The sequence below is a fragment of the Anolis carolinensis genome, unplaced genomic scaffold (genome assembly GCF_035594765.1).
Source record: "Anolis carolinensis isolate JA03-04 unplaced genomic scaffold, rAnoCar3.1.pri scaffold_8, whole genome shotgun sequence".
Classification (NCBI taxonomy): domain Eukaryota; kingdom Metazoa; phylum Chordata; class Lepidosauria; order Squamata; family Dactyloidae; genus Anolis; species Anolis carolinensis.
This window is the reverse complement of record NW_026943819.1, coordinates 7,836,428-7,855,495: the sequence shown is the minus strand read 5'-3', so window position 1 is coordinate 7,855,495 and position 19,068 is coordinate 7,836,428. Positions and strand designations below refer to the sequence as shown.

At 38.5% G+C, this 19,068-nt stretch overlaps 1 protein-coding gene across 4 annotated transcripts in view; it reads right to left on the bottom strand.

Moving 5' to 3' along the window:
- Positions 1-19,068, bottom strand: part of ppp3cc (protein phosphatase 3 catalytic subunit gamma) — a 52,773-nt gene extending 33,705 nt beyond the window's left edge. For all 4 annotated transcript variants that reach the window (XM_008120156.3, XM_008120157.3, XM_003227043.4 and 1 more), the window contains exon 1: positions 18,799-19,068. In XM_008120156.3, the coding sequence (XP_008118363.1) occupies positions 18,799-18,853 (55 nt within the window). In that variant the 5' untranslated portion in view covers positions 18,854-19,068. The remainder of the gene's footprint in view (positions 1-18,798) is intronic.

Genomic DNA, 19,068 nt, shown 5'->3' with positions numbered 1-19,068 from the left:
CTTGAACATCAAACCATAATCTGTATACATATGCTATTTTAGCAAGTTGAGGATATTTTCTCTGTTGGGCTATATAGGGCACTACACTAGGGAAGTCTGACCAAATTTAATGAGATGTTTGATAATTAGAATGGAGAAAAACCTTTGGGGTATATAAATATCAGAAAAATGTATATACATACACACACGCGGAACATATAGTCTCCATGGAAGCCCTTCCTATCCATCCCTTAAGATGAGTCAAATAGAAAGGCAGTTAGTACTATGGACATGGTAAGGGCCTACCTACACTGGTCAAAATGATGAGGATGACTTTGAATATCAAGACATTGATTTTTTTAAAGTTGTGAATTTTATTTTGCATTTTATCAGTAAATTTTAACTTTTATTTTAACTCTGTGTATCTTGTTGCATGTCTTTTAATTGTTATAGCTCTTGCTTTAATGAGATTTGCAGGATTTTTAGAGGCATTTATTTAATTCACCTAAGACAAGACAAGGCTTCAGACAGGAACTGGGAACTCGACAAATCTGTGTGAAAGAAATGCCTATAGGATAAATATGGGAGAGTTTTCAAAGGTACCCAATACTCAAAGATTCAAATCCGAATACTGAACTTGTAACATATGGCAAAGGAATTACTGGCATGAAGGCTGAGTGACAGAAACCTATCCTAGGCATATGTTGTCTCATCGTAGTAGACAAAACATTTCATATTCTACTCATACTTAACCATTCATTATGTTTCAAAATCTTTTCTCTTTCCACTCTGGAAAGCCATACCAGAAATGAACTGCAGGGATTGTGTGCCTCTCTCTTTTCAATGGAAACCTCCTCATAAAACTCCACTTTGAGGATGCACTTGATCCTAGTTGAAAGCTCAAGGACTGGGAAAAAAATCACAACTATTTAAAAGGGGCAATTGAAACTGAATCTGGAATCAGTTATTGTCACTTGTTAATACCTTGCAGAAAAGGCAGAATCTGCTTAGCTTTGAGGATTGATTGCTTAATAGAAAAACTAACACAGCAGAAATTGATCTTAGTGGAAAAACACATTTTGTCTAACTTTCTGAGAGCACTGGGGCACCTCACAGAAAAGCTAGCATGACTTCATTTCTGTTGATATTAAAATAATTGTTATTTTATTCTACTGATTTTACAACCTCGTTGCATAGCTGAATGGAGATCCCACAGTCATATTTTTGCTTTTTAACCATGTCATGCTGCTTATTTGTCTGCTCTTCTTCACTCTTTGGAGTTTTAAAAATAATCTTTTAATATATTATTCCATGTGCATAAGAAAGTGGGGAGGGCAAACAGTTATTGTAAACCTACATAGCTACTTAAAAGCAAGGCCTACTCAATTTAATAGAGCATATTAGCATATTCATGAGGACAGTATTATAAACAAAGGCCTAAATTCAATTGTTAGTTCCATCAAGAATACATTCATTGGACCAATTGCACAATTTTATGTCACAACTGCTCATTTACCATTGAGCAACTGATGTGATGGGTCTACTTATTTGTAGCAATTGGGTTTGGGCCTCTTTTCTACAAGTAGCAGACACGGAAAAGGCACAGCAAGGTGCTTGCTAACAGCCAGTTCTTCAAAGGAGAGCTTGTCATAATATTTAGCGAGGGCTAGAAGCTAAAACAGAACCTGAAACCATGCTACGTTCTTTAGTGCTGCCAGACTAAGTGAAAGAATGAGTTGAACCCCGTCTGACCCTTAACATTTAAGCTGATCAGATTCAAACCTGTGTTTAATTTGCTGTTGTATTTATAGCTATAGGCCCTATCCCAGGAATAATCTTTACCTCCTGAAGCAAACCTTACCCTCTGAAGCACATAGTAATGTCTAATTATGTCATAAGGAATTTTACTATCTTCAGGAGAGATAGGAGGGCATGGCTTCTATGACACTTCAATAGCTGTCCACCATTTCACCTGAGATTGCTGAAGAACACTACTAACCCGTATCAGTTAGTGCAATTGATGCAACAGCAGCATGCATATTTGGCATCTTTCCCAGTTATTTTAACATTTATATAGCTGAAAAACAACTAAGAATGTGTGTCAACAAATAGGTAAATGCCAGGGAATTGGGTTTGCGATTTTTGTTTTGTTACCAATGTATTTGTTAGATTTAGTTAAAATGATTGATACAAAAGTATATGCACACATTCTCTCTCTTTCTCTTTGCTTGCCTCTAGCATTTCTTAAATAATTGAACATTTTCATACATAGCAATAAACTAAGATGCCCAATTTAACTGGATGTATTGAGAATAAAGAATGTATACACCGCATATTCCTTCATGTAAAGCAGTGGTTACCAGCCTTTGGGCCTCAAGGTGTTTTGGACTTTAGCTCCCACAGTTCCTAACAGCCGGTAAGCTGGCTGGGATTTCTGGGAGTTGAAGTCTAAAACACCTGGGAACCACTGATGCAAGAATAGCCTTAAAGCAATTCTTGAGACAATGCAGGTCTCAAGACTCTTTTAGCACTTAAAAATATACTGGCTACTCTAGAACATTCACTCAAAATGCACATCAGCCTCTGTGAAACCTGTCATCTTTCTTTCATCAGTTTGATAAGACTGAATGTTTTCCCCAGCTAAGTTTTCTAATCTTGGCGGGATGAGGTGGGAGGACACTGGGGAGGGAAGAGGCCCAATGTCCACAGCAAACAGCTGCTTATACATTATAAAAAGGAACTAACCAAAGGAGACAAGAGGGGATTCCTAGATGTCAGCAGACAGGGAAATTCACCACCTGCTTTTGTCAGGTTAACAAGCTGACAGCAGGCCCAATAATAGATTGTTAAAATATATATAAACAAGTCCCCCTCACCTGCTAGCACATGTAATTTTGGCCTTTATAGCAGGTGGCCAGAGGGTGTATGTGTGTGTGTGTGTGTGTAGAAATAGGAAAAGAGAATGCATTTTTTTAGAAAAAAGTCCGTTAAAGGAAGATGGTTTTGCACATAGTGTACTTGTCATAAAAGCCAAGCCAGAACGGAGGCGCAGACTGACCTGTTCTGTAAAAGAAATCTAAACAAAGAAATAGTCAATGGCACGCACTTCAGAGATTAGTGCCAACTGTGAGAGGAGGAGGATGGGACCAGCCAGCAAGCCTTGAAAGCAAAGGTCTGTGGAGTGTATGGCACACTATACTTCTATTAACTGTTCTCTTTGGGCATGCAGTGCACACAAGGCAGATGTCTAAATTTCTTCTATCCTTGGACGTCGACTATGTGCGTCAGGCTTTAGCAGCTGTCTGAGTGTGAAACAATCAAGACCAAGAGTTCCCAAACTAGCTCCCCTCCCTCTTCTTAGAACAGCATGTATGATATTACTTGACGTCCTCAGATAAGAACTGAAAAGCCAATAATTTTGAACATGGCATTCCAGGTATGGCTTTTCCTCCCCCATTTCATTTCAAGCTCAATAGCCTTCAAAGAGCATAAGGAGGTCCCTTCCTCTCAACAACATTAGTATATAAAGCTGAAGCTCCATGTGGACCCAAGGAAGCAAGCAAACATATTTAAAATAAACATTCATTTTGAAGCATTAGCAGCATGGGACTCTTTTGCTCCTCTTGTGTATTTCACATAAGATTGTTGTGAATGAGTCTTCTGAGGCTGTGAGTGATAATGGTAGGATCAGGAGGGGAAGGAAGAATCCTCGCGAGGAGGGCTCACTGGAAGATTTACATAGGAAGAGAGTCAGGGAGATAGATGAGGAATCTTAAGATGAAGATTCATTTGGGGAGTTGGAGGAGAATCCTGAGGTGGAAATGACTGTTGAGGACCCGGTGGTGGCGGAAGGGGTTGGCATAAACTGGGCACGGGCTCCGGAGGAGGAAACTGGGCCCATGGATGCTGAGGATGCAGGAGAGGCTTGGGTTTCTTCAGAAGCAGACCCCACATGGTCTGCCTGGAGGAATGAGGGCGATTCTGCAGGTGTGGACAGGGTTGGGCATAGGCAGAGTGATTTTGACTCTGATGAGGAACTTGGGATGCCTGATCCAAAGGCGTTGGCTGTTTGGAGCTCAGATTCTGATGAGGAGTTTGGGACACCTGATCCTAAGGCGTTGGTTGTTTGGACGCCCAAGGAAACCTAAATAAATTGGGTTTTTTTGGCCATTGTCCCTTGCGTGTGGCAAGGTGTTGTTGGGCGCCATTGGGTTTCCTGTATTTGACTCCGAAGACTGGCTTGGGACTTTGCAACCGATGTAAGTTGGTTATTCTACAACGGAGGGCTGGAACTGTGTGGGTTTTCTGTGTGAACTGCATTGTTATTACTATTTTGCATTAGCTGCTGCTCGCCTCCGTTGTCTTGGCTCTTAGTGTTATCCTGCGATGTGGACCTCACTGTGACGACTTCACCCTTTGGACCTTGGACCAGAACTCGACTTGGCATATCTCTTCGCTTTTAAACTCGGCTTGGCAGTATTCCCATGTTCGTGGATGACTTCTGTTGCTGACCGCTGACTTCACCTTTGACTCCGACGCTGTTCTCCAATCCCGACTCCGGACCAGTTTGACTTCGCTACAACGCTTCGTTCCCTTGACGTCTGGCTTGGCTTTTGACTCTGCAGCGGCTCAATACCATTGCCTCAGCGTTTTTCCTGCTTTGTTTGCCTGCACCGCTTTTGGCGAAGAACTTTAGCCCGGTTTGGGCTTTCTCTTTAGTTTTGGCCTTTTTGCTGTACTTTTGGGGTTTTGGGGAAGTTCTGGGCCTTTGGGAATTCTTGCCCTTGTTTGTTTTACTGTTTTGACTTTGTCTTGCAATTTTGAGCTGTTTCCGAACACTTTGGTTTTAACCCGGATTATATCTCCAGATAATCCGGATTATATTCTGGTTTGCATTTTTTGGGGTTCCTTGCTCTGAACTGTTAATTCACACTGAAGTTAAAGTGTTGTGAGCTCTCTCACCATTTACCTCAGAAGGAAAGGAACTGAACAAAAGGTGAATGCCGACTCCCTAAAATGATTGTATACCCAAACCATATATTGCAATGTACATTTAGTAAGACTTGTCACATTTGTTCTGATATAGCAGCAGACATGCAGTTAATGCAATGTGAGCTTCAGAGCCATCAAAGAGTATATTCTGTATTATACAGCATAATGTGGTATGTAGAGAGAATATAATCATTACCCGATTTGGTATTGATTGATCCGGAGCAAGTTGTCCCGCTACTTGTTAGACCAATAAAAATGTTCTAAAATAGTATCAAAGAAATCCAGGAAAGATCTAGGACCTATGGTGGCATCTGCACATATCTTCTTAGGGAGGGCACCTTCACTCTTTTAACAATTAAAAGCACTGGTCATGCTAGAAGAAAACCATGTACATTCTAAACATGCATTATTCATTCCATTTATGTCTTCAAGGTGAAACTAATACAAAGGCTGAATACAAGTGAATTCATCAGGAGAAAGAGTGGCTCAGTAAACTAAGTGGCAAACATTTCAAATTAATCATTCCTTCTGAAAGGCACTTTGGACATCGTAGAATGTAGCAGTACTACCTGCTAATTTTTTAAAGAACAATTGAATAGTGTTTTATCCTCCCTCTCAGCAAAGTCTGCCATATTATTTCGGTCCTTTTGCTTCAGCTGCTTTAAAAACATCTGATACCATTACTTTTAGACATTGTGTGTGCACACATGCATCTCCAAGTGGAACAATTATGGCAAACCCATGAATTTTATAAGACTTTCTTAAGAATATATATAATGCTGAAGGTGATTTTGCCCATTTATCCCTTCCTCTGAAGTATAACCTATAACACCTATCATTTGCTGGCAGTCTCCCATACAAGAAAGAAGCAAGGCTGGCCCTGCTTAGCTTTTGGGATTGAATGCCTTTACGGTGTTTTAATCCTTACATATGTACACATTTGTCTAGAAAACACAGCTGGTAGTTCTCAACCATCATGAGTGGATTGAAAAGTCCTCAGTAGGAAGTAAAGCAGGGATAAACGAAGGCCTTTACTGTAATGGTCTACTAGTTAATATCTTTAGATTAGCATGTGGCTCTACCCCCATGATGACTCCAGGATTTACCTAAATAGCTCAGTTCATCACAAACACAGGGCAGCCTTCAGGACTATTTTAAGCCAGCACCCTGCCCTACTTCCTACAGGCTCACTTCCTAAGCCAAGAGCCGCCTTCCTTCTAGTTCTGAACAGAGGCAGCTAAATATGGAGTAAATAACAAACAAGCAGCAATTTGGTTGCCTGCTTCACAGTGATTTTGTCATCAGACACAAGGAAGGACTGATGTGGCATGGAGTTGCATGGTACACTCCCTCACAAAAGACATTTCATATTATCAAGCTTTCTTCCTAAGCCACTCTACCTTGCTTAGGTCAATTGGTTCAAAGAGTAGGACGTTTCCCATGGTGGCATAATCATTAAATTACTTCTCCCCTGAAAGATTTAGCTGACACTCTTCTTACTGACAGTCTAGTTCCAATGAGAATTTGGAAGTGCACTGGGATTTTAAATTTCTGGCTGATTCTGTACAAACATATCATATCATAAAAACAATGCCCTTGTGGGTAGGAGATTTGCCATGGTGGCATAATCTTTACATTACTTTCCTGGAAGATAGCGGACAGGAAACTGTTCTTACTGACAGTTCTGGGTTTCCTATTTTACTCTTTCATGATCACAATGAATGCCCATACCCAGGCATATCTGGCGTAGAACATACAATAAATTACAGCATACAGTAATTTGATATTACTGTATGCTGGTTTTATATCTGTAAGCCGCCCTGAGTCCCTCTGGGGAGATGGTGGCGGGGTACAAAAATAAAATAATAATAATAATTATTATTATTATTATAGAACTCTCTCAGCAAGGGTTCGTAAACATTCTTCATGGATGCCTCCATATTTTCACAGCAGCATAGCTATAGCCTTTATTTCTTTAATTCGCTTTTCATAACAATGTAAAATATGATAAAAAGACTAAAGTTCTCTTCCTAACAGTAAATGCCATTTAATTTTATTTTAAAATCTGATCCACATTCCTATTAAAACTGTTTGCTCTTAACAAATCATGGCTATCTTCAAATATCTGTCCCTCAAGTTTTCCTGCTTTGGACTGTAGTCCATGATGTTTCCACATAATATTTTGAGAACTGCAATTAACTTCATCATCTTTCCAGTAGACAGTGAAATTATTGTTGTTATTGTTGTGTGTGCCTTCAACTCTGTCAACTTTTAGTGACCTGATTAATTTCATATGGTTTTCTTAGGCAAAAATTACTCAGTGATGGTTTGCCCATTCCTTCTTATAAAATACCGCTTACAGTGTTTGGTATACTTTGGTTGTCTCCCATCCAAATACTAACTAGGACTTGGATAAAGGTTCCCCCTGACATCAAGTCCAGTCATGTCCGACTCTGAGTTGTGGTGCTCATTTCCATTTCTAAGCCAGAGAGCCGGCGTTGTTCGTAGACACCTCCAAGGTCATGTGGCCGGTATGACTGCATAGAGCGCAATTTCCTTTCCACCGGAGCGGTACTTATTGATCTACTCACATTTGAATGTTTTTGAACTGCTAGATTGGCAGCAAGTTTAGCAAATTCAGCAGTTTCTTTCTAAACAAAAAGATAGCACCTTCAGTTTCTTCTGTTGGCATTTGCTATTCTTTTTCGTCACAGCTGCAGAAGGCTGTGAGATTCACCTGGACTGGGTTTTTCTTTAGTCAACAAAGGATTGGAGCTACTTGCCCTTTTCTTTGCACTCATCACGGCATAGCAACTACTATGGAGAAACCACTGGCTTTTACCCAAGATGTTTCTAGGAAATGTTACAGTTAGGAAAACCTCATTCAGAGCCTTCCCCTCTGAGTAGTTTTACATCACAAGGTGAGTATTTGTTTACTGGCCTAATATCTCTCAAAATAGCAAGCCAAAGTGTACTAAAAAGCATTCTTAGCAGTCAGAAACAATTGAATTTTAATGTATGAAGAACATGACTCAAAGTTCCCAATAATCCTGAAAAAAGGAGGGTTAAAACTTTTTCTTAAAAAATGAAATAAATGTTGGAGAAAATTAGAGTTTATGGGCTAATATGATTGTTAGTCCACCTACAGTAAACTTGCTCAATTAATGGAACTTACCTACATACCAACTCATTATTCAATACTTGATTCAATGTGTCTATTGTAAATGGGATTTAAAAAGTGGAATGAGACCCAAGTATTAAACCTAAATGATCTCCTTAAGAATGTAAGTATTTTGTTACAAAGTCACCAAATAAAACTAACATTTAATAAAGTTGCAAATTTTAAAATGTATTTACTCTACTCAAATAATAAATATAAATATACCATGTTACAAATTGCACAACAAGTTCCCTTACTGTTTATTCAAAGCAGATTGAAAGAGAAACAGTATAATAGACCTTAATCTCAGGTTTAACGGTCTGAATTGAAGGACGATCCACAAGGAATAAGGGATGAAGGAAGAAGCACTTATAACTTTTTCTCTATTATTTCCTTACTTTTCCCATTCTGGAATACAAGAATAAAATGAAAACCATCAACAGGAGAGTATACAACTATGAAAGAGAAGAATGGATCCAAAGAATCACAGAATTCATTGCAATCACTCAAGGAAACCTAATGTTTTCCTCTGAAGAAGAGGAAGATTTTAAAAGTCATGTGTTATAGAGCACTAGAATGTGTATACAAAGATTAGAATTTTCATTTTATTTTACTATTCAGATGAAACTACCAGATAGGACAAACTAAACACTTTGGATTCTACCCAGTAACTGTAGCACTATCACATATTTCCCCTGTTCCTTCTATTTATTCAGAATAGAGTAAGACTCCTGTATCTGTGGGACAGGCATTTTCTAGGTTCCCCCCAGTGCAACTCTATTCTCGGGCCAGAATTCCTTCATTTCAATAGGAACTGTTCTTATCGATGGTTTTTGTGTATCCGTGTAAAGTCCGGGAATGTATCCTCTGGGGTTGTAATGTACTTCAAATAACTATTTTTCAGCTTTGCTGCCCATGACTCATGGGGATTCCTTTGAAGATACTATGCGCAAGAGCCAAGGAACTGTAGTGATGATTCCACACTCTCAATTTCATTTTTACATTCATCTTCTAAGATATGTTATTTGGAACAGAACTAGATCTTACCTAGTGACTGTATATTTCCAAACCAGCTTTTGTTAAACATACATAGCAGAAACAAGGTAAAAGACTGAGAAATGGGAAGCAAAAGTGACTGTTTAATACTGAAAATCCTTAACTATCCAGTCATTTTTCCCTAAGCTAGATAACCTGGAAGAACAGCTTGGTAAAGAGTTACTGCAGAGGGGAAATGGACAATCCTACAAAAACCACTTCACATCCTCTCCAATTACCAATTATCTCATGCACATATTCCTTGCTGCCACATTATTTCTGTCTCAAAAATCACTGACTGCCCCAAGTTAAACAGAGATCCTCATCGTTGAACTGAATGCCAGAACTCAACAGCTTCCTTCATAAGTCACCTTGCAATATGGCACTGAGATTTGCTATTCAAGAAATAATTCAATCATATCAACAACGGGAAGATCAATCATTTTTGCTCTTGGAGGTATCAAAAACAAACTAAAAGCTGGCAGAGACCAAATTTAATGTCTCCAAATTCCTTCTTTCTAATGTCATTGAAGATTCTTGCTGTGCAAACTTCCTGCTTCCAATATCAAGTTAGCCTCTGCTTGGAATGGTTCCTACCACAGGCTGCTTCTTCTAGCAGTTCACCTGACAAAAAAAGCAAACAGCCATTTGTTCTTCATTTGAAAATAAATGAGGAAAAAACCTGAGGCTGCTACATAATTATGTATGGTCCATGTCAGCAATTGTTAAGTATCATGATATTATAGATTACTACTCTGGCTTTTTTTTTTTTTGCAGAAATTGCAGAGGACCACTTATATTAAAACTATCACATCTGAAAGGTTCACAAAGTAGTACACAACTCTATCCGCACTGGCCAAGCAATGGCACCTGGAAGAATCATATCCTTCCATATTTACATTTTGCTTTGAATTACATTTGTTAGAGACAAACCATTTTGATTCACATTTTGTTAGAGCAGCCACCCAGACTAATCAAATCTTTTACATAATCCCACATTCATCACAGAATGGAAAGAATGGATTAAAAGCCAGTTTACCAAAAACTGACAATTAAATTACAGGTCAACAAGCTACAAGACAAGAGCTTTACACTTGCAAAGAGGTTTTCCTTTCAATGTTACAGGATAGATCCGGATTTTCAGAAAAAAATATACCCCTCAAGCCAAAGCCATCTCCCTTGCTAATTAGGCTAATTTGTCAAATCTTCTTTCCCATCTGTTTTTACATGATTTTTGATGAAAAGAGATGCCATGATTCATCTAATTTGCATATTATAATATTCTTTATTATTGGGAAAAGTCTCACACACAAGTGACATTTTAAAACAGGTTCATTATAAAGTAATTGCAGGGGAATCAGGCATCATGCAAACAACTAGAAATCCCACTACCAAAAATCTGACTGCTCATTTTTAGCTATATAATATTCCTTAGACCACTACACAAATCACATCACTGAGTAATATTTTAGAGAAAGGACAATAGCCTTGAAGATACTTTGCTTGATCAAAATTAATTGCCAAATTCTGTAGGTATTAACTGCTCTGTTTAATCTTCGCTAATTTTCTGCCCCAAATTCTCCAACAAATTGATTTTCCTGTTGATGAAAAACTCTCTTCACTTCTAAATATCAAATTGTATTTTGTTGAAAATCAGTGAACAAAACAAAAAGCCCTGGGGAGCTTTAATGTGCTTTAGGGTAGGAGTGGAATCATGTGACTTCATTTATATGTTTTCATCTGTTAGAATAACCAAAGAACAAAGGCAAAAAAAATGAAACACCCACCCTATTAATACCGTATTTGACTCTTGCCCACATTTCCATTTTATCTGTAAAATTGTTGTCGGCGTAAATGCATATGACCATTGGTTGGAGCATTAATATGCCCCTTATTATACACATAGCCTGAAGGTAATTCTACAAAATAGTTTTAATAATTTTGTGCATGAAACAAGGTTTTTGTACACTGAACCATTAGAAAGCAAAATGTCATTATCTCAGTCACTTGTGTGAACAATTTTGGCTTTGAACCGTTTGAGATTTTGTAATTCCAGATGAAAGATACTCACATGTATCTGGAGGTGCTCCTCAATCAAGATAGAGAAATGCAAGTAAATTTGTTCTTGAGTAGGTTTTTTTTTTTACGACGAGTTAACAACCCTGGCATTTTTGTGTGAAATATGGAAGAGTTACATCAAGGATATAGAATCAGTTCTGCTCAGTTATTTCCCAAGAGCTTCCTTGGAGATATTCTTCAAAGCAATTCAATACATTTTTAAAATAAGACACTGACAAATCAAGAGCTTGATCGCCAGCACAAAGCTATATAAGAGCAATGCTTGGCACAAGAAATGAGAAACGAACTGCAAGTAGAATAGGGGTGAGTGATATTCCTAATCTGAGTATTTCTGAAAGAGGTTGAAAGTTTTTAAAGACATTGTACAATTAACTCTATACAGCAAATACAGTCTTATATATGGTACTTAATAAGTGACATTGTTTTCAGTGCAAAATGATCAAATCTTGGATTGATCATCACATCTCATGGAACTATAGTAAATTACCTTGCAATAATTTTATCTGAAAGAAACAGGGTTTCGTTCAAATTACTTCAAATGCAGTTTCCGACCATTTTGGAATGGAAGAACCAAATCACTTTTCTGGTCATCAGGGAGGAGAAACAATATTAAAATGGATCGCTCTTTCCAACATTGTCTTGCTCATTTTTTTTCTTATATGCTTGTCTAAAGGCAATTCCTGTTTCAATTCCAGAACCAAGCATTCATTTGATTCATTTGACCTTTGAGTAAGTATAAGACCCAATGCAACTCACTCTTTAGTTCTATCTGAAATGCTCTTCTACATTGTGTAAAACATTTGAGTGATGCATACTTTAGGTCTGGTGAACAATTTATGGCCAGCCCAAGGCTAGGGGAATGTGAATCCAGGTGCCAATACAGGTCCAAAACTCTGGCTAGAACCACTTAATGGATGAACTTTTTCTATGTTTGTGCAGAAGGAAACAGACAACATCTGCCAACTCCAATTAGGCTTTTTATATAGTGCCTTATTTCTTCCATGGTCTCTATGCCAACAACCTTTTGCTTTCTGCTGATTACTGTACCATACTGAAGACTTCTCAACTCAAACATTTGGGCTATGACTGAAATATTAGTTACTGAAAGTAACTTCCACAGAAAAGACTTACATTGTAGAATTAGTGCACTTTAACTGCCATGCTATAGAATCATGGGAGTTGTAGTTTTATGAAATCTTTATACGTTTCTTCCAAAGAGTGCTGATGCCTAACCAAATTGCAAATTCCATAATTCCATAGCATTCTAAAAAGGTATTTAATGTGGATCAGTCAGTCTTACTATGCTCTAGCCATCCTTACAACCAATCTAAATTAAAAAATACCGGGAGACATGATACCTCTCTCTTCTAAAATTCTTTTAATATATGTTGAAAGGGAGTTCAACATCTACACTAAGGGCTGATGTACTTCTGATTACCCCATATAAACGTATTCTAAAAGAGTGGCAGAAGGGAAAAGGTAGAAGGCTTTGTTTTGACTACAACTAAGTAGCAGCTAATCTCTGTGTTAAGTCTACAAAAATAAAATCTCCATAAGCATGGAAAGGGAGATGGGAAAAGAAAGGTATTTCAAATAAAGCTTTAGTCTTTCAAATCAAGTTTTAATCTAATTTCAACATTTAAAAAAATATTTGAACCCAATGCTACAAAAAAAAATCAACAGTACATAAATACCTGGTTGCACACAAACAAAAGAGTGCCAAGTATTTAGAGTGGGGTGATGAGCAAACAAAAAAGCCTCAGAAGAATGGGCAAGTGCTCTTGCAAGATTATTTGGCAGAGATTTAGTTAACAGCTGTAACAGAAAAGATCAAGACCAAGATAGCTGGCTCCAATAATTTCATGGTCCCAAGTGCTTAGTTTCTGCATCTTGAACAGAGAAGTGCAGAGTATATAAAACAGATATTTCCTAAATAAGCGAGTATAGTAGATGACACTAGATTAATTGGGACAGCTAAATCTACATTGTAAAAGCCTCCCACTAATCCAACAGCTTCTCGATTAACATTTTGCCCTCATGCTTATTAACTATTTCCAGTATCACCGGTTGTTTTAAAGTACCATGTGCCATTTCAGACACAAAGTTTTGAAGGGAGTGGGAATATCCCCTTTAAAATTTAAAAAATCAGACAATGAGTCATAGCTGAAATAAAGTAGTTGCATGGTGCTTCTAAGGCTCACAAAGATAAGGAAACAGGGTAAAGCATGAAGTTATTTAAGAATGAGGGACCAAATGCACAGTTTAGTACTGAAAATTTGTTTTGCAAATTCAAGATTTTTTATTTTCAAAATCTGTACATATGATTCCTTGCTTAATGACCATGCCCCTATGAATTTATTATTTAACATAAAATTACCATGTTAATCTGTTTCAGCATTAAAAAATGTGGAGAATGAATTTAGCAGTACCTTTGAGATTTATTTTAGTATGAGGCATCCAAATAAATAGATTGCAAGATGCAATAGTCTAAGAGATTCCTCCTAGATTCCTGCTCCACCACTTTCTTGTTTGTTTGTTGAAAGAAGAAGCAGGCAAATTCTGAGGTTCAGTCACTAGATATTAACTCACAATGAAATTGAACCTCCATGAACAGAGACTCTCCAAATAGAACACAATGGGAACAAATCTCCAGATATCACATACTAGTAATACACAACAGAAGGCAATGACACCAATTCTTTGCTCATGAGCTTCCTAAAATATGTGACTAGCTACCTTTGGAATTGCCTTCCTGCTCATGTAGTCCAACACAGTTATTCTCACATAACTACAAAATTGATTGATGTGAACTTTTTTGTCATCCTCTTCATATGCACCAAACCTTGCTGCTAACAGTCTACATGTGCATGAAGACGGACAATCTGGTTTACAGAACTTCAGTAGAAGGCACAGGTCTCCTAAAGACACAACTGAAGGGTATCAACTACTGCTTAGGTTCCAGCCTCCAAGCAATTCATCAATAAGGTAAAGGTAAAAGTTTTCCCCTGACATTAAGTATAATCGCATCTGACTTTGGGGGTTGGCGCTCATCTCCACTTCTACGCCGAAGAGCCAGCGTTGTCTGTAGACACCTCCAAGGTCATGTGGCCGGCATAACTGCATGGAACACTGTTACCTTCCCGCTGGAGTGGTACCTATTGATTTACTCACATTTGCATGTTTTCAAACTGCTAGGTTGGAAAAAGCCGGGGCTAACAGTGGGAGCTCACTCCGCTCCACAGATTTGAACCGCTGACCTTTCGGTCAGCAAGTTCAGCAGCTCAGCAGTTTAACCAGCTGTGCCATTGGGGTGGCTCTTCAATTCATCAATACTGTTTTCTTATTTCCCTCCCCCTTTTATGTCATTGCTCCATCTTTTTGATACACAAGAAAAAGAACATTTTTCATCTTAACCTATGGGACTAACTTCACGCAATTCTCAAGACAGAGTCAAATCTCCCCCTGCCTCAGGCTGGCACTTCTGTAATTTTATGTGTTGTGACAGGAACAGAAAGCCAGAATCAGTCTCCCACCCCACTTCTCTGTGTTTCAAGACTTCTGCAGAGCTGACATTTGCCTTGAAGTCATCAATCATGTTATGGTGACCCTGTGAATTTTATGGGGCTTTCTTAGGCAGAAAATGCTTAGATGTGGTTTGTTTGCCACTGCCTTTTGTCTAAAATATAACCTACAGTACCTAGCATTCTGCAGAACAACCTCAACAAAAATAAACTGTGTAGTCAATCCTGCCATATAACACAGCAACTGGAGTATTATAGTGGGAGATGAAGGGATAATATCACCCTCTAACTTCATCTAAATAGCTGTTAAATAACTACTTAAATCAATGCCACTCAAACTAAATCAGGAGCTCCATTCCATCACCTTCAATGCCATATATAGATTGGGCATCTCTTACCTAGAATTCTGGAGCCCCAGATGGCGCAATGGGTTAAACCCTTGTGCTGGCAGTACTGATGACTTGAAGGTTGGGTTGCTGACCTGAAAGCTGCCAGTTCGAATCCAACCCAGGGAAAGCGCAGATGAGCTCTCTCTATCGGACATGAGGGAAGCTTCCCAAAAGGATGGCAAAATGATCAAACCATCTGGGTGTCCCCTGGGCAACGTCCTTGCAGACAGTCAATTCTCTCACACCAAAAGCAGCTTGCAGTTTCTCAAGTTGCTCCCAACACAAAAAAAAACAACCTAGAATTCTGAAATAATCCAAAATGTAACAAAAAATGTCCACATGGGTGGTTAAGATAGTGACACCTTTGCTTTCTGGTAATTCAATGCACATATAAATTGTCTCATGCCCAAAATTGTTTAAAATGTTGCATAAAATTACTTTCAGGCTATGTGTATAATGAGGAAACATAAATTATAATATCTTTTTCAGACCTGGGTCTTATCTCCAAGGTATCCCATGATGTCTGTATATGAAAGTATAGCTATTCCAAAAGCCCCCCCCCCCCAAAAAAAATTCAGTATGTTCCAGGTCCCAAGCATTTCAAATAAGGGATACTCAACCTGTAATGCATCAGATGGGTATGCTTTCCTATCTTACTTGAAACGAATCACACCCATTTTATGGTGCAACAGATTATGAGTTTGTTTTGAATGGATCCTATAATGAGAGATCTTTGACCCAAGTATGAACTCAAAAATCATTTATATTTACATTTCATTTCATAAATAATAATGTGATTCATTTCGTTCAACTTCTCATGGCTCGAGGTGGACATCACACAGTTAAAATATTCTAATAAAACACAGCATAAAAAACAAATATCAAAATAAATAGTACACAGATTAAAATATAATACTAATATTTTACTGCTTTTAGTGTTGTTAGATGCTTTGGGACTCCTTCTAGGTAGATAAAGGGTCATAGAACTAATAATAATACAATATAACATTACAATTGATGATTTAAAATGCCTGCTAGAAGAGACAGGACTTTCATTGTGTTTTAAATTTCCACAGGTCATATACACCTGATACCCATTCAACCTGAACCACCTGAAAACTATTTGGATATAGTATTTTAAGGAGGTTGGGCATGAAACTTAACATTGTGTATATTGAACCACCTGAATGCTATCTGAATATATTTTTTAACAATTTTGTGTATGAAACTGAACATTGGGCACATTGAGCCACTAGAAAGCCATTTGGATATAGTATTTTAAAAATGTTGTGGATTAAACTTAACATTGGGCACACTGAACCACAAAGCTATTTAGATATAATATTTAACAATTGTATGCGTGAAACTTAACATAGGGTACACTGAACCACCAGAACCTATTATTCAATTAATGTTGTGCATAAAACGCAACATTGGGCACAATGAGCCATGAGAAAGCCATTTGGATATAGTATTTCTAAAATTGTTGTGCATGAAACATAACATTGGGTATACTGAACCACGAAAAAGCTATCATTCTAAGAATGTTGTGCATGAAACTTAACACTGGGCATATTGAACTGCCTGAAAGCTATTTGGATATAATATTTCAAACAATGTTGTGCATGAGAATTAATATTGGGCACCTGAAAGCCATTATTCTAACAATGTTCTGCAATAACTTAACATTGGACACATTGAGCCACCAGAAAGCAATTTGGATGTACAGTAGTCTCACTTATCCAACTTCCGCTTATCCAACGTTCTGTATTATCCGACGCAGTCTGCCTTTTAGTAGTTCTATGTTTTTGTAGTCAATGGTTTCAATACATTGCAATGTTTTGGTGCTAAAGTCATAATTACAGTAATTACTATATAATGTTACCGTGTATTGAACTGCTTTTTGTTGTTGTTGTAAAACATGACATTTTGGTTCTTAATTTGTAAAATCATAATGTAATTTGATGTTTAATAGGCTTTCCCTTAATCCCTCCTTATTATCCAACATTTTCACTTATCCAACCCACTTATCCAACCTGCCAGCCCGTTTATGTTGGATAAGTGAGTCTCTACTGTAATATGTTTTTGTGCATGAAACTTAACAGTGGGCACATTGAACCACCTGAAAGCTATATGAATGTAATGTTTCTAACAAGGTTGTGCATGAAACTTAACACTGGGCATATTGAACTGCCTGAAAGCTGTTTGGATATAATATTTCAAACAATGTTGTGCATGAGAATTAATATTGAGCACACTGAACCACCTGAAAGCTATTATTCTAACAATGTTCTGCATGAAACTTAACATTGAACACATTGAGCCACCAGAAAACAATTTGGATGTACAGTAGAGTCTCACTTATCCAAGGTTCTGGATTATCCAACGCATTTTTGTAACCAATGTTTTCAATATATCGTGATATTTTGGTGCTAAATTTGTAAATACAGTAATTACAACATAACATTACTGCATACTGAACTACTTTTTCTGTCAAATTTCTTGTATAACATGATGTTCTGGTGCTTAATTTGTAAAATCATAACCTAATTTGATGTTTAATAGGCTTTTCCTTAATCCCACCTTATTATCCAAGATATTCGCTTATCCAAGGCTCTGCCGGCCCGTTTAGATTGGATAAGTGAGACTCCACTGTAATATTTTTAACGTTTTTGTGCATGAAACTTAACAGTGGGCACATTGAACCACCTGAAAGCTATATGAATGTAATGTTTTAACAATGTTCTGCATGAAACGTAACATTGGACACACTGAAACATCAGAAAGCAATTTGGATATAATATTTTTAACGTTTTTGTGCATGAAACTTAACAGTGGGCACATTGAACCACCTGAAAGCTATATGAATGTAGTGTTTTAACAATGTTCTGCATAAAACGTAACATTGGACACACTGAAACATCAGAAAGCAATTTGGATATAATATTTTTAACGTTTTTGTGCATAAAACTTAACAGTGGGCACATTGAACCACCTGAAAGCTATATGAATGTAATGTTTTAACAATGTTCTGCATGAAACGTAACATTGGACACACTGAAACATCAGAAAGCAATTTGGATATAATATTTTTAACGTTTTTGTGCATGAAACTTAACAGTGGGCACATTGAACCACCTGAAAGCTATATGAATGTAGTGTTTTAACAATGTTCTGCATGAAACCTAACATTGGACACATTGAGCCACCAGAAAGCAATTTGGATATAATATTTTTAACGTTTTTGTGCATGAAACTTAACAGTGGGCACATTGAACCACCTGAAAGCTATATGAATGTAATGTTTTATTGTTGTGCATGAAGCAATGCCTGTATTCACGGAGCCACCAGAAAGCCCCGCTGCCCTGCCTCAGCCTCCCATGTGGACAATATTGGGAGTATTTCCGAGCTCTGCAGCCTCCTCCCCCTCAGGCCTTCTTTCTGCCCATGGTGGGATAATTCCTCCCCCACCCCCCTTTGTGCTGGGAATCCCCTCAGTGGCCTTCCTTCTCCATAGCGACGTCGAGGCCTTCCCCTCCGAGGGAAGGAGGCCCGAAGCGCTTCCTCCAGGGCCTCCTCCCTCGGGGCGGAAGTGGCCCCTCCCTTCCTCCCTCCCTTCCCCCGCGGAGCCCCCCAGCCTCACCCTTCACGATGCGCTCCGTCGTGGACAGTTTGCTGCTCAAGTTGCGCCCGGACATGGTCCCTCCGCCGGTCCCGCCGGCTCCTGCCTCCCCTCAGGAGGGGCCGGGGCTCTCGAGAAGGAGGAGGCCCAGGCGGCGCTGGAAGTGGCGGCGCGACAACTGGGGAATCCTCTCAGCGCCCTCTCTCCACCGCGCATGCGCCGGCGTCGCTCCTCTTCCCACTTCGAGCTGTCAAGGCTTCCGTTCCCGCTTAGCTTCTAGCGCGCAGGCGC